The sequence below is a fragment of the Coturnix japonica genome, chromosome 5 (genome assembly GCF_001577835.2).
Source record: "Coturnix japonica isolate 7356 chromosome 5, Coturnix japonica 2.1, whole genome shotgun sequence".
Lineage (NCBI taxonomy): Eukaryota > Metazoa > Chordata > Aves > Galliformes > Phasianidae > Coturnix > Coturnix japonica.
The window spans coordinates 6,050,629-6,065,538 of NC_029520.1; the positions used below are offsets into that span (position 1 = coordinate 6,050,629).

The 14,910-nt window shown below is 40.4% G+C and overlaps 1 protein-coding gene across 1 annotated transcript in view; it reads right to left on the reverse strand.

The window, feature by feature from the left end:
• Window positions 1-6,801: 6,801 nt before the first annotated feature.
• EHF (ETS homologous factor) overlaps window positions 6,802-14,910 on the reverse strand; it is a 36,024-nt gene continuing 27,915 nt past the window's right edge. The window contains exons 8-10 of the mRNA XM_015863598.2: window positions 13,608-13,667; window positions 11,355-11,550; window positions 6,802-10,432 (exon numbers count right to left, since the gene is read on the reverse strand). Coding sequence (XP_015719084.1) covers window positions 10,333-10,432; window positions 11,355-11,550; window positions 13,608-13,667 — 356 coding nt within the window. The 3' untranslated portion in view covers window positions 6,802-10,332. The remainder of the gene's footprint in view (window positions 10,433-11,354; window positions 11,551-13,607; window positions 13,668-14,910) is intronic.

Genomic DNA, 14,910 nt, shown 5'->3' on the forward strand with positions numbered 1-14,910 from the left:
AGCTCATCCTTGCAGATCAGCCCAGGAGGTTTGCAATCAGCCTGGGTCCCCCTGTTTTGTGTCAACTCCTTTGTTTCACACCCCAGCCTCATCAGATCTGTGCTTTGCCAGACTGCGAAAGCACTCTTAGAGTCAAAGGAACTTCATGGCAGAAATGCAATGCAAAATCCTTTCATTGCCATGTAAAATTTAAGGAAAGGTGTCAAACCTTTGTCAAAGTGTAATATACCTGCTAAGTGCCCCTGCATAGCTCAGTCAGATGTCTTCTCCACAGACCAGGTGATCCCTTCACTGCTCACAAATAGCTGGTAACAAATAATTTGACAAAAAGTGGCTGCCCAAGAGACAGATCACCTCCCTCTCCTGCTGCTCTCATTACAGACTTGTACCTTCTCCTTCAGGTTGGACCCAACAACCCCACAGCCTTAGGATGTACAGATTCAACCAAAATCTTTTCTTTACTTCAGACTGATTTTTGGATCCATCATCAAGCAGGGCCAGCCCACACAGCAGCAGGCACAGAGCAGAAAGCCATTCTTACAGCAAACATTTGAGGTCAGCTTAAATAGACAATCTGCAATCAGGTTCAAGGTGTTTCACATGGTGACTAGGCTTGGGAGACAGGCCTCTGATAAGTCCCCTGCTTCTAGCCTTGCCTTTCTCCAAGCTGAAGAAAGACTTGCTGCTCTATATCCTTTCTGAGGCAGGGGATAAGCTTAAAGCTTCAGTTTTGCTTGCAGGTCTCTGTAACTCATAACCTTAGTGTTCAAACGAAATATTAGGTGGTAATATTTCTCCACAGTGTTGTTGGCTGTTACAGTGTGGCTTTTTCTTGACACATAAAGAGGCTTTAAAAATGCTGATGGCCCTTGGGCGTAGCTGCATAGAGTTATTATCTTGTGAAACCATTTATTAAAGGTGACAGCAAAGCTTAATAGCTGGCTTTGTACTTAACTTGACTGTAAACAAATGGCTTATCCATATGCAGTGAATTAAATTCCTTCTGCACACCAGAAGAAAGGAGCATAAGCTTCAGCACATGACTTTTTAGTGTGTATATATATTGAAAAACTACATCTGATAGAAACATCAGATAAAGGGCAGGTCTCACTTATCACTGCTGAAAGTGACCAATCTCCATGACAGCAGAACATATTTGGTATGATACAGTTTTTGGTAGGATCCCAGGACACCCACAGTGTGGCTTTGTATTTGACTCCCTTAAATTTGATAGCACCAGATTGTTCCTCACCTATGCGAGCACACAGTCCAGTGTCAGTTACTTTCCTTCACTGAAGTCATGAGCTCAGGTTTCAGGGAGCTTAAGAGTGTTCTCAGCCTCAACATTTATCATGGCTCCCCCAGTCCTTAACATGTTCAGCACTGACAACTCCAATTTCAGTTTTTATAGCAAAATTAATGAACAGCTGCATCTGCCGTGCTGCTGGTGGTGGCAGAAGTGATGGAGCCTGGCATGACAGGACAGCTTATACTCTCATCTGGGTCAGCTTGAGGGGAGCTCTAAGAAGTGAATCTAGAGGCAGCCCCAAAATGGGGAAGAGCTAGGAAAGAACCACAGCGGTAGGTAGGAGCTGTGCCAGGGATGGCTGCTGGGTCCCTCAAAGTGAGTCCCTCTTCCCTGGGAGCATGGTAACAGAATGGATAAACTTTACCACCTAACTAAATTTCCTTGAAAGCAAACATGCCTTTCATTACCCACAAACCTACCAGGAAAAGTGCTGTGTATGGCTGTGTGACAGCAACTGAGCACGCCATGCATCCTCAGGCAGAGTGGCCTTCTCCACTAGATGTCTTATGGCATGCCAGTGATTTCAGCCTGAACATATTAAAATGTCTAGCTCATGATCTGTAAAATACTGAAAAATATTGGTTTGGCATGAATGACTGGTGAATCATCAGCATTTGTAATTGTTTAGGTGCATGGAGGTAGTTCTATGTTATTTGTATTCTGATTTCACATGAGAACATTGATATGAAACAGCAGTAATTGAATCTGATAAGCACCAATGAGCCTTTCCCCAGGAGAGGAGGTACGATTCAGAGGGAGATAGAGGAGTACAGAGAGAACTCTACAAGAAGGCATGGAGACTTGCAGGTTGCTTCATATCACTACTCACAGATTTTATACACTCCCAAAATGAGAGATCATCAGCTCAGGCAAAGCTAATTACCTGAAACATTATGATTGTATCTGCCATAAGAAGGATGAGATTCAAGGCGTTTCCCCTCCCCCCTTTTTAATTAATTGTCTCTCTATTTAAGCTTTCTTTGAAAATATAGGGCTCTTAGACAGCATAGGACTGCAGTCTGCATGTCTCTGGTGACTTGCAGCAGTCACTGGTTGTTGTTTCTCCTCCTATTGGTCAGTGGCTGCACTGAGAACTATCACTGAGCAGCATGAGAGAGCCCCTGGAAGCAGATTCGGTTTGCACATTTAGATTTCTCTGACTTGGCAAATCCAAAGCTTATAACTGTGCAAGCTAGAGCCAAAGGGCTAGTTTGTTCTTAGCCCATGAAAGCCAGCTCAAGGCTGGTGGCTTATGGGGAAAGGGCAGTTCCTGTGGGTACAGCCGGGGAAGCTGTAACCACCCCACCTGGGAAAAGGGGGTGGAAAAAGAGAGCAGACAGGAGCTGACACACAGCAAGCAAGCTGGCAAGACCTGAAGGGGAGGGTGCAGTCCACTCATCCCAGCATTCCTCATGCTCTCTAAAGGCAGGCTACATCTCAGCATCCTCACATCACCAACCTGGACCTTCTCCAGTCCCATTTCTCTTCAGACTTTTCTTCAACACTCACTGTCACAGCATATTAGAAGTCTTTGGCCAGGCCTCAGGAGGTGAGGGTACAGAGCAGCACTACAGCCCTGCACTCAGTCAATCCTACCTTCTCCAGGGGCTGGAACCTGTATCAGTTTGATGCTTCTCCTCACCTGTGGAGCTATGGAGCTTTCCTCAGCCTGCCTCTGAGAGCTGTGAAGCACAACAATCTCATCCCCACACAATCCTATAGGTCACATTGTTGTCCAAGATTCTCTAGGTGCAGAAAGGAGCTTTGGAAAGAAGCAGGTGAGAGAGTCATGTCAGCCCCAAGGATTCTTATTACCATGAATGGCTCTCGAGATCCTCCAGCTTTCAGTCTCTTCACTGCTCTGAAGATACATAGAGTGAGAGGGTCCTTTGCAAAACACACCAGATGTGTCATGATACTGAAATCACTTCTTGAAAAAGCACTCACACCTCTGAATTACCCAGAGCTTGAAATGAGGAAATCCCAGTGCATGGTTATGCAGAAACCTGGAATCAGTCACAAAACATCTGCCAATGGAAAAACAAAGTGACTTTCACAATGAATGAAAGTTGCAATAAATAGTCCACCTGTTAATCTCAGTTTGCGATCAATTCACTGAAACAATAAATCACTTGAACTAATTCACTGGAAGAAGAAACTATCTTAACATCTAGAGAGGTGTCAAGCTGTAGGTTCAGATACAAACAAACAAGTGCAATACATACATGAAATTTATAAAAGTAGAGAACAAGAACTTATGAAGCCTTTACACCTCCCTGAGGCCCAGAAGTGCTGCATGAGGTGCCAGCTGGTTTGCAAAGGCAAAAGGCAAAAGTACATTTTGTGTTGCTCTTCTGTGGGCCTTGCAGGCCAACTGTAGGAACAGAAACTGCATTTCTGGCCTATCCTGTCCCTAGGCAATATCTGAGAGGAGAAAACAATTGCAATGCTGAAATTTTGTAGATTGCATCCAGAATTTCTCGCCTTTTAAGGTAGAATTCAAAGCAGTGCTTAAGGTAAAATACTCTGAATCAAATAGGTATTAGGGGTGTGTGTTGAATAAGACAGTGAAATTGATGGCCTGTGGCAAAAAGGACAGTAATCAAGGCAGGAGCAATGATCCATCAGGATGTAAAATTTGTGGGATGGATCCTTAATTAGTTTGATTAAAATGAAAATATATGCTGGGTTACGCCAGATTTATCAGCAAACCAGAATACTTCAAGCAAAATACAGTAATAGCTGCCATGCTGTTGACTTTTACCTGAAAAGTTTCATTAATCAGGTAGTCTTAGAAACACCTCAGACTGGAACAGATGCATCTGAATAGGGAGATTCTGATGCAACACAAAATACATGCAATTTTTGTTCATGTACAACTCTGATGTATTGTTACCTTTGTATCTTCCAAAAAGAGGTGAATCACTTAAGAGGTGCAAATGTTTCTCCAACTTCTACTAATGCAACAACAGTACCTTCATCTGTGTCTTAGAAAACACAGAATACTTTTTAAAGAATAACTCAGTTAAATTGGATTCATTTCCAGTGTCATTACTACAGTGTAAAAGGCAAAAACAAAATGCAAAAAGTTATTATAAAACTTTTCCTCCAAAATTAAAAGTAAAAATGACATGAAGAATCTCTCCTGTTTTACTTTATGTTATTCCCTCTCCAGACATGTTGGAAATCTCTCTGGTATTCAGTTAAAATTTAAAAAAAAAAATAAAAAAATTCTTTTCATAGGATTCAAACATTAAAATACTCTTGTGCAATATACATTGGTGCTGGGCTTTTCATGTGGAAACAATTCCAGGTTACTTACATCAAAATGAAAACACCTGAGAATGCTAAAAAATTCTCATAGAAATAACTGGCACTATTCAACCAGACTTGGCTATTCAAGTCAGCAGACTCAAGAAAAATAATCCCACCAGCACAGAAAGTGCTTGGGAGAGATGCACTGGAGTTTCACTGGAGAAAAATTCAGATTTACTATCCTGAGAAAAAATGTAATTTTCCTATTCATTTTAGTGACATCTCATGTTTGCTCTAAAATTAACCCCCAACCTTACACAAAGTATCTTTTTCCCAGGAACATTAAAAGCTCTGAGATCCAAACCAATCCCAAAAGTCTGGGAAGAAGAAGCTATAATTTGCCTCTTTGCTTTGCAGGATGTGGTGCAGCATCACAGATCATCCTGCTCCTCCTCATTCCCCATGCTGAGGCTAAACATTGTTGCTAGAAATTCAAAAGCTGATGAGAGAAAAGGAGAATGTTATACCATTTTGAAGACAGAGGAGGGAAATTCTTCAGCAGAATGCATATATATATATATTTGTCATTTTACTTCCATAATTATTTTAGCCTCACAAGATTATGTCATGCATACAGGCATATTGTTCTCTTTTCTTCTTCTCCTTAAAGTTGCAATTAGACTTGTAAACACTAATTTGTATTTAATTTTTGCAAGCAACCTCTGGTGGGAAGAATATAAATAGACTGATTTGGATGTCATCAACTCTTTTCCTGCCTTTGGAGTTCCACACAGCAGCACTCAGTGCAGTAAGATGTGGCAGAGTGCTGTCTCTTTCTCATGTTTGTTTTTTGTTTTCCTGGCATTTTCTTGTTTTCTCACATGTTGAAACACTGTCTGGTGACTGAAAGAGCTAAATATCAAGGGAAAGGAGGCAAAAGTGCTCGCTAGAGGAAATTCCTGACTGGCACAGAGCTCAGCTGAGTTGCCTTCATCTCAGGACCTGGGCTGCCTGTGCAAAACTCCATCAGCCTGGGAGCAAACACTGCAAACTCCAATAGACTACCTGTCTTTTAAATTGATGACACTGCTTGGGAACCATTGGTATTGCTAACTTCTAACTGTTTATCTTTCTGCAGTACCAGATTTCACTTAAATGAACCAAATCCCACTCACTCCTATCACAGAGGAGTGCACACAAATTTATATTGGGTTTAGATGAAGCTTGGAAGACAATTTTCAATGCATGTTTTACTTACTTTCAATTCACATAGGATTTGCAAACGGAATATTTATTTCATGTGGCCTTAGAGTGTGGCCGAAAACTGCAGTTTTGCTTTATTTTAAATCATAAGCAGAGAAGGTTACTTTTAAATACACATTTATTTGCATGTTTCCAGACAATGTTCTTATTTGTCTTTGGCTCGAGTATTGGCTTCAGCTTGCTTGAAACAAAAGCCCAGCCATTTTGAGGAAAACTAGCTGTGTGCTTATTTAAAATTCAGCCATACTAGCGTGGAATCTGGTTCCTGTTCCTCCTGAAGGCTAACGCGGGATTCCCAAGCCCTCAGACTGCGACAGCCCTGCGGGGAAGCAGCCTGGTTCTGCGGGCTGAACGCGAGGGCTGTGCCTGTGTCTGAAAATCAAACGTTTTCTCTGATATAGCCACAGGGTGCAAATGCTGCGCGATCCCACTCTGAAATTTTCTTAAGCATCAGGTTTTTCATTCTTGTTTCCCTCAAACTGAAGATCAAATCAGGAGAAAGGTGCTCTCTTTGTTCATTGAGCGTTCTTGTAGCTATCTCTTAGGTGAAAAAAAAGAGCACAAAGGAAAGGACTTTGCCACTTTAGCTGCTTTGATTCAGTGAAGCAAATGCTCGGTGTGAGTAATGCCAGCGGTAATCAGACAAGCCCTTGTGCGTGCTCCAAAATGCCTTGAAGTTAAATTTGCAGTGCTGAAGTAAGACTTTGTGAAGTTCAGCAGCCAAACAAGAAAGGCAGTCTGGCTCTGCTGACAGCACTGACAACAAGCCTTGTGGGACGTGCAAGACGTTTGCAGACCCAGTGGCTTCACCAGAGAAGGGCTACACCACCAACCAGTTCAGTAGGCTACTGGATTCTGTGGGAGTTACATCACTTTTTCTCCAATATCGAAATATTCTCCAGTATCAAAAAGAACTCACTGCAGCCACAATTCCAGTTACGAGGAAAAAAAAGAAAAAAAAAAGCAAAGGTAAATGTTAGCCAGAAAATTTCTTTCACGAGTCATTTATTTGAATTTATATAATGTCCACAAAAATAGAAACAGTCTTTAGAACCATTCTGTGATACATAGTCTCCAAGTTGAGATTTACAATGGCAATAGAGAAATATCTCATGTGGGGTTTTTTCCACACGTGTATGTTGAAGAAGCTGTGAGACACAAGCAAGAATTACATAATTTGCCACAGAAAGAAAGACAAAAACATAACTAAACATGTTAATGTCTGTGTAGTTCACCAGCCTACATATAGCTTCTCAGGATGTTTTAAGAGTAAATTGCTCTAACTTAGTGCAGAAAATAGAGTTGGAGGGGTGCTCACGCCAACACCTCTGACACTGTGATTTGCATGTATCTCTATAAATATAATATACTTTCCTATCTAGAGCTTTTTACATATGAAAAATTATGGTACAATAAAAATCTATACACATGGTGCTACCAGTTGAGCAGCTGCTAACTTAAAGGATACATCTAAAAATATGATTGCTCAGCTTCTGAAATACAAAATAAAAGAGCAATCAGAAATGCTTTTTGTTTAAATAGTAATTTACATAAACATTCATCTCTTCATTTTCTCCATTTGCTTAGGTCTGGTAAAAAGATTCCCTTTGGTTGGTTGCATCTGTCCTTGGCAAGAACTGCAGATTTAAACAGCCCTTTGTGTTTGTCTTAGGCGAGGGTTAATATATTTGTGAAACAGAGTAAAAGTTGGCTGGCTTCTATTCCAGATTTGTGCTATTGTAATGCTGAATGACAAGTACCTAGTCTGAAAAATTCTACAGAATGGGAATGTAAACTTGCACGATTTCCACTTGCTGAAAGACATGACAGTAGAAGTCTGGCATTTATACTGCAACCCAGCATAAATCACTATCTGGATTTATATAGTGGGCTTTAAGTGAAACTTCTAATTTTCAAAACCTTTACAAGCACGTTTAGCTGCTGCTCAGTAAAAAAGGGGTGCAACATCTATATCACAAGTTCAGTGTATTTCCCAGGAAGTTGCTGAAAGATCTGGTAGCAAGCAGTCTTATGAAGGTATGATAATGTGTAAGACATGAGTTAGCCTGAGATCTAGCACAACAGTATCGCTATGGCCATCAGCTATGCCTTTTTGCTTCCAGAGCAAGAAAGGATGAAATCTGGGTGCCAGGGAATTTGTGACAGATGCACTTATTTCAGGTTTTTACTCAAGGGGTGGATTGGAATGTGTAGTGGGATAAGCCTGGAGTGCAGTGACAATGGGTTGATGGTTGGACTAGATGATCTTAGTGGTCTTTTCTAACCTTAATGATTCTGTGATCCCATGAAAGGGTTGCAAATAGCTGTGGGGCTGGGGGGAGGAAGGTGATGATCTTTGGAAAAAAGTGAAGGTTCTCTCCTCATCTGGTGGCATGGTTCTTGCTGTATGAACTACAAAATGATGGTAAATGGAGTGGAATGTAGCCAATCAAGCTGAAAAAAGAGGAAATTAATGAGTTGCGCAAAAGCAAGCAAGGCTGGCACAGTCAGTCCAAAAAAAAAAGAGAGATACACTGAGAGAAAAAACAGGGCTTTGAAGTACAGAGACTAATAACTTGATTTGTAAATTAGATGAACCTCTCTCCACCCAGGTTATGAAAAGTAAAAATTGTCATGTACGGGTAATTGATGGTGACAGCTTTGGCACACACACTGTAGGAGGTGGTGCTATTGTTAGACATGCCCTACATGTGTAGATAACAAGTTAGGCTTTTATGTTTGCCTACAAATTGTTGCTAAGCACATTTGATGCCATTTATATTGATACTTCTGTTGTCTCTTGGTTTCATCTGCATTTCCTTTTAAGACAAACAAAAAAATTGGAATATCTTTCAACCTCCAGCTGTGCCCTGCTGCATTTCTGGCTAATTTGGATTCAAACCCAAGAGCCTGAGGAAATGGATATTGGATGAATTTAATATTCTTTTCCCTGGGATTTTTCAGTCCCTGTAATTGTCACTGTGTTCCAAATTCCCAATCCTTGAAACAGGAATTGATCTTTGTTTCACCTCTGTTAACATCACCAAGAAAATCCTGTTTCTCAACTCCCACATCTCACGCACTCAGTGACCTGGTGAAGAACTGCCTCCTCTAGATTTATTTCCCCGTTGCCTGGTGCCAGCAGGAAGCATTTGTGAGTTGGAGAAAGAAAAAGCTGCCAATCAATGTTCAGTCTCCGCATGGCACAGCTAGAGACAAGCCCAAAATACTGACCCAGACCCAGATTCAAGTGTCCCCAATGTCTCAGTGTCTTTATGTCGGTGGGTTTATCTGCAACTAAGAATGCCAAAAAAAAAAAAAAAAAAAAAAAAAAAAAAAAAAAAAAAAAAAAAAAAAAAGCAAACAAATACAAAGAGCTAGGCTTGAGAAAAGCAAAGAGAGCTCATGTTTTGCATGCAACAGAGTTTTACATTTCTCAGAGGTTATTTGAAAATATATGTCCAAATGAAACTTGACCTGCCAGGAAGATCATATAAATTGAAGGAACTGGGATCTCCCTCATGCCATTGGATTAATACATGTTCTGCTTGCCCCCTCCTCACTGCTTTATGTGTCATGGATTTGAATGCTTTAGTTAGGAATATCAGGTAGGGGAGAGTATTCTCTCTACTGGGAAACTGGTGTCTTTTGGTATGTTTGCCCAGTCAGAAAACAGTCATCTTCCTCTAATGGCTTTTGGTCCCTGAGATCGACTCACTTCCTGCGGTCCACTTCAAAGATAGTTAAAGTCAGTTATAAACACATAGCCCTTTTCATGGTGTGAGCTGAATGCCCTTTGGAGGTCAGGGAGGATACTCAGTACCAGGCAAGGTCCAGTCCTAAACTTCTGCCTACAAAAGAAGGTCCCAGTGGTGGAGGTAGTATGGGTTCTCCAAGAAAATGCTCACTCCCACCTTGCTGAGCTACTGCTCTTACAGCTGGGACAAGTGAATTGAAGGGGAACCCACTGTCTGGATTAATAAAAGCAACTGGAAGCCAGCAAAGTGTTGAAACATTCAGAAATTGGAGGGAAGGAACAAGTGATATTGGCCAATGAAAGCTATAAACCAGCTGGTTATGGAAGAAGACTACTTGGCTCAGAGATGCTTTACAGTTTCTCCACTTACAGTTGCCTTCCAAAGTGGATTATCATACTGCCTAAATGCCCTAATATTTTGCTCCTTCCCTTTCTTTGCATGACTCACAGCATTGTCATAAATCACATTATGCCTGTATGACTTAAAAAAAAAAAAAAGAAAAACTTCACAAGAAGGGAAAAATAATCATAATTCTATAATGTTATCTTATATCACAGAAAACTGTGTACATTTTTTCCCCATACAGGACATACTTCAAATAAAATAATTTTAACACCAATAATGATAATGTTCCTTCTTCCCGACAGAAGCAGAATTGTTTTTTCACCCCAGTTTGGTACATAAATATAAGAAAATAGTCTTTGAATATTTACATCCAGGTGTTTTAAGTGTTATTTCTTGACATCTTTAATTCTCATTTTCTCTCCAGCCACGGGCATTCTTTCCAAATTTATATACTAATCTGCGACCATCCACACGCTCCAGGATTTCTCTTTTATAATAGTATCTGTTAAAAGAAACACGTAAAAAAGATTTAAACTAAATTCTTGTATCATCTCAAAAGACCACATAGTCAAATCGGGAATCACAAAGCTATCTGAAATGTCTTTATTTGGTTTCATTTTATGTTATTTTATCATATTTTATTACACCTAAGGTTCATCTAACTGAAAGACAAAGAAGAAAAAAAAAATCATTGTGTCTTCTCTTTACTTAACATTAATCATCTAATGAATTTTAATCTCACCATTTTTTAAGTTACAATGTACTGCCCTATCCATTATAAGATCTGATAAAATTTCATCTTGGTTTTGTTTTGGTTTTCTTTTTTTGTTTTTTTTTGGGGGGGTTTTTTTGGTGGTGTTTTTTTTTCTTTTCCTAAATAAGCCTAACCAGGAAAGAATCTAAGATACCATTTTGAAATACAGTTTGAACTTCTATGGATTACGGGAAATTCTGAAAATATTAAAGCAAGGGACAATGAAGATCCTCACAGAGGATTCGTAAACCAGTTTTAAGATAACGGGCAGGGGAATGTTTATGTTCTGAGCACTTGTGCAAAAAACAAGTACTCTGTAATTTAAAACTTCCCAGTTCAGTAGTATGTGAACTTTCAGCTTGCTATAACCATCTTTCCTTCCTACAATCAAAAATTTTTACTGGTTGGTAGTATGGACAGAAACAGAATTTATCATGTATAAAATATAGTGTAAATATTATATAATACGCATATGATAGTATACGGAAACAGGAGGAATAAATTAAGACAAAGCAGAATGTAACATTACAACCTCAAATTTAGTGGGAGAGACTTTGTTGCTGCAAAAATAAATAAATAAATGAAATAAAAAAGGAGCTGCTGTTGCTTACAGTTCATTTTTAAAAGTCATAAAATTCTCCATTCAGATGGTTTCTTTATGTGCACTCACCTCATAGCCCGGCTGAGCTTCTCGTAAGTCATGCTGCTGTTATTCTTCTTCTTCCCCCAGAGCTGAGCCACAGCTTCGGATTTTAAAAATCTGAAGACACCTTCCGACCGGTCCTCCCATTTGATTAATCCTGGATATTTCTCAGGGTTAAGAAGAATATCTCGAATAAATTCCCAGAGATGAGTTCCTCGAGGGTCTGAAAGAGGAAGGATGCAGAAGGAAGGAGTTTAAGGAACTCTCTGGGTATGTTCTTTATTATGCCGTTTCCTTATGGTATGTCATCTATAAACAAGGACCACACAGTGAGGATGGGCCATGCCTCATGGAGTGCAGAACAGCCACCTTGGAGCTGCACAGGTGAAAACACTAATGGCTTTTACACCAAGGATGGGGCTGAACATCAGCTTTCAGCAGGCTGAGCCCTGAGGCAAAAGGATGGATGGGAGCCCCAGCAACCAGGGGAGGTAGAAACCAAACCATCCTCTGCTTCCTGAACTGAACACCACTTTGGCACTGAATGTGTTTAAGTCTTCCCCTCACTTCCCTTCCCAATTTTTCCTGATATTCTTCTACAGCACGGCAGCATGTAACTTGGTATTATTATGCAGCTTGTGAAACAGCCAGCAGAACCGTACGGTGGGCACTGAAGCGCCATACATTTAAAACAGACAAACAGAAGGCAAATGAAATACATTACTGTTCCACGTAAGCAAGTGTTTGGTCTCAAGCGTTCTAGATAGACTTCAGGAAAAAGGTGTATACTGGATAGAGAGACAGTGATAAAAACAGATAGCCAAAACTGTATAGGAAAATAGCATTAAATTTTGCCTTCAATAACAGAAAGGGCAAAAATAGACATCCAGTTCAATATGGAGACCCTATTTAAGCACAGCTCTGTTCCAGCTATTGTAGAGATTAAACGAGAAAGCCCAGGTAGAAGAAGGAAAAGAAACAAACATACAGTCAAACAAGTGAGATGTGATGGTATATGAATGAAGAATAACAGTGACAAGGTGGGCCAGAAAACTGTTGTCCTTTGGTCTGCATTCAAATGCATGTAAGGCTTTAGACCAAAGTAAGAAGGAAACAACCTCAACAAAGATGTGATGTTAAATAAAAACTGGTATACAGATAACATCAGTAGCTTTCTGTCAACTAATCCTTAATTTTTCTTTGCTATGATAATTGCTTTCTAGAAGTAACAAACTGTGGTGAATCTAGTCTATCTGGACATCAACAACAGACTGTATAGATAGTGGTACAACTACTGAGAAAACTGGAAATGTAGGGGATTAGCCCAGCATGGCAAAGTGACCTTTACTTTATGCCAAGTCTGTGATGGGGTTCTTCTCAGGTTTGTCTTCAGACCACTCCTACTTAATTTCTTCATTAGCAGTCTTGATACACACACAATACAAAAAGAGTCTGCGTGCAGATAAAAGTTCTGGAGTTCTGAATGAGCAATGTCACAGAGCAGGATAAGAAGAGAAGTCATGAAGGAAAAACTAATCTGGAGACTACAGAAACAGGATTACATTGAATACTGCAATGCACATCAGAGGACCAATGTTAATATGCTCTATTATAAACACAGGATGAAAAGAACATATGCAAGTTATTTTCAGGTTTAAAGTGCCACCGAAATGCATTAACAGAATGCTGCCTATGAATCACTGATATGGTAACTGGTCTTCAGACTCAGGTTGAATCAAAACTAGAAGAAAAAGAGGATGAGGAGAGCAGTATCTTCTGCTGTATCAGAAGAAAAGGCAGCTGTAGGAGTAGGGGTGCAGGTTTTTGCTCATGCATGAAAAGCTCTGGGAGGAGATGCAGAACTGCATCTCTGGAACTGCTGCACCTGGCATACACGGGCACAGGCACAGCAGGGCCTGTGCACAGACCTTCCTTATTTAGTCCATCACCTCTTTTGTCATTCCTATACTCCTTTTACCAGCTCAGCTGAAGGCTGAAGGAAACTGAATTCTGGTTGTTTCCCTCTAGGCTCTAACTGATAAAAACAATTAGAAAAGTGCAAAACTACTGCATTAAAAATAATGTGAGCAAACAGCACCAGAAACAGTCAGATACTTAGAGAATTCAATCAGAGTAACCATCTAACCAGCTCTGCTTTCAAAATGAACTCAGAATGTTCCCTTTTCCTTCCCAATGGGTATCCACTCTTAATGTGTTTCTTTTCCCTCAATCAAACATTATAAACCACAGATGTTATAACCATTATAACCATGGACTTACTGTGTTTCTTGGTGTGTGACTTTGGGGTATGATCTTGTGTTTTTTTCACATCTGAAGAATCTGTAGAGAGGAAAATGAAGCCTATTTGTAAATTTGATTAAAGGTTTTCCATTGACTAGCAGGTTGAAAGAAATAAAACCACAAAAAAGAATGAATATCTCTTTTAAAGATAATCACTTTTCAGAAGGCAATCTAAGGGAGGAGGAAGGGGGAGAGTTTTGTTTTCTGTACTGTATGGTAATCAGCACACTTCACAAAGAGACCATTGATGAATAAAGAATGAACGCAGAGGTAAACATTTGGCTTTTGAAACCTAAATTAGATTAACAAATACCTCACCCCATGCTATGTGTGAGAGAGAGAAAAATAAGAGAATCACGTCTATAAAAGGAGGCCTGAATTGTCCCATTATGTCTTAGTCTTTGCAGAAGCATGTATCTTTGGGGGCTTATTTGTTTCTGAAGAGATGATCTAATGTGAAATGTATGCGCTGGTACTGATGCACAGAACACCTACCTGACTAAAACATAATGAACTGGCACAGCGCAGTTGTTTGGGGGGCAGGGAGCGGGACTGTGCTGGTAGGAGGTTTTGGCAGCTGGACGTGCATATATTGTTCCATGGCTCGAAGCCACAGAAACAAGCAATTTCTCATTGATGGTGCTTTATCACCTGCAGCCAGCCCCAGGAGGAATCGGATTTCTGGCACTAACATTTCTTCAGAAACAAAGAAAAAGAAAAGTTCTGTCTGTTCCTTGCCATCCCCCACCTGGCAGCCTGACTGCATCCTGCTCTGTAGCTCCAAGGTCTCGCAAAATCTATGGGACTGTCCCAAGAGTGAGGCCCTCCTCTATTTGCTTTTTGGCCTGCTTCATGCATGAATGCCACAAAGCAAAGCTGAAGGTCCCACGCACGTTTTCCCAGCTTCTATGAATGCAAGATTATCATACTTTTCATGGAAACGGGACATTTGCATTTGCAAATGACTCACAGGAAATATTCATTTGCATGGAAACTTGTTGGATTTGCACAAGCAACTGCAATAACTGCATGTGAAAAGGTGGATGCAAAGCTATTCACGCACTTGCTTTATTCATACATAACTGGATGTGTACCCCAAGCAGGGCAGAGAGGATAAGTCCAACCTCCCCTGTTCTGAGCTGACATAATTACTGTCCTTGACCCCCCAAGCATCAAATGCGCTCTGAGTCATTTTGTCTTCCCACTCTCAAAGAGCAGGAACCAGCCTGAACCTTACTCAGCTTGGGGGGAAAAAGTAAAATGAAGCTTATTTCACTGCCTT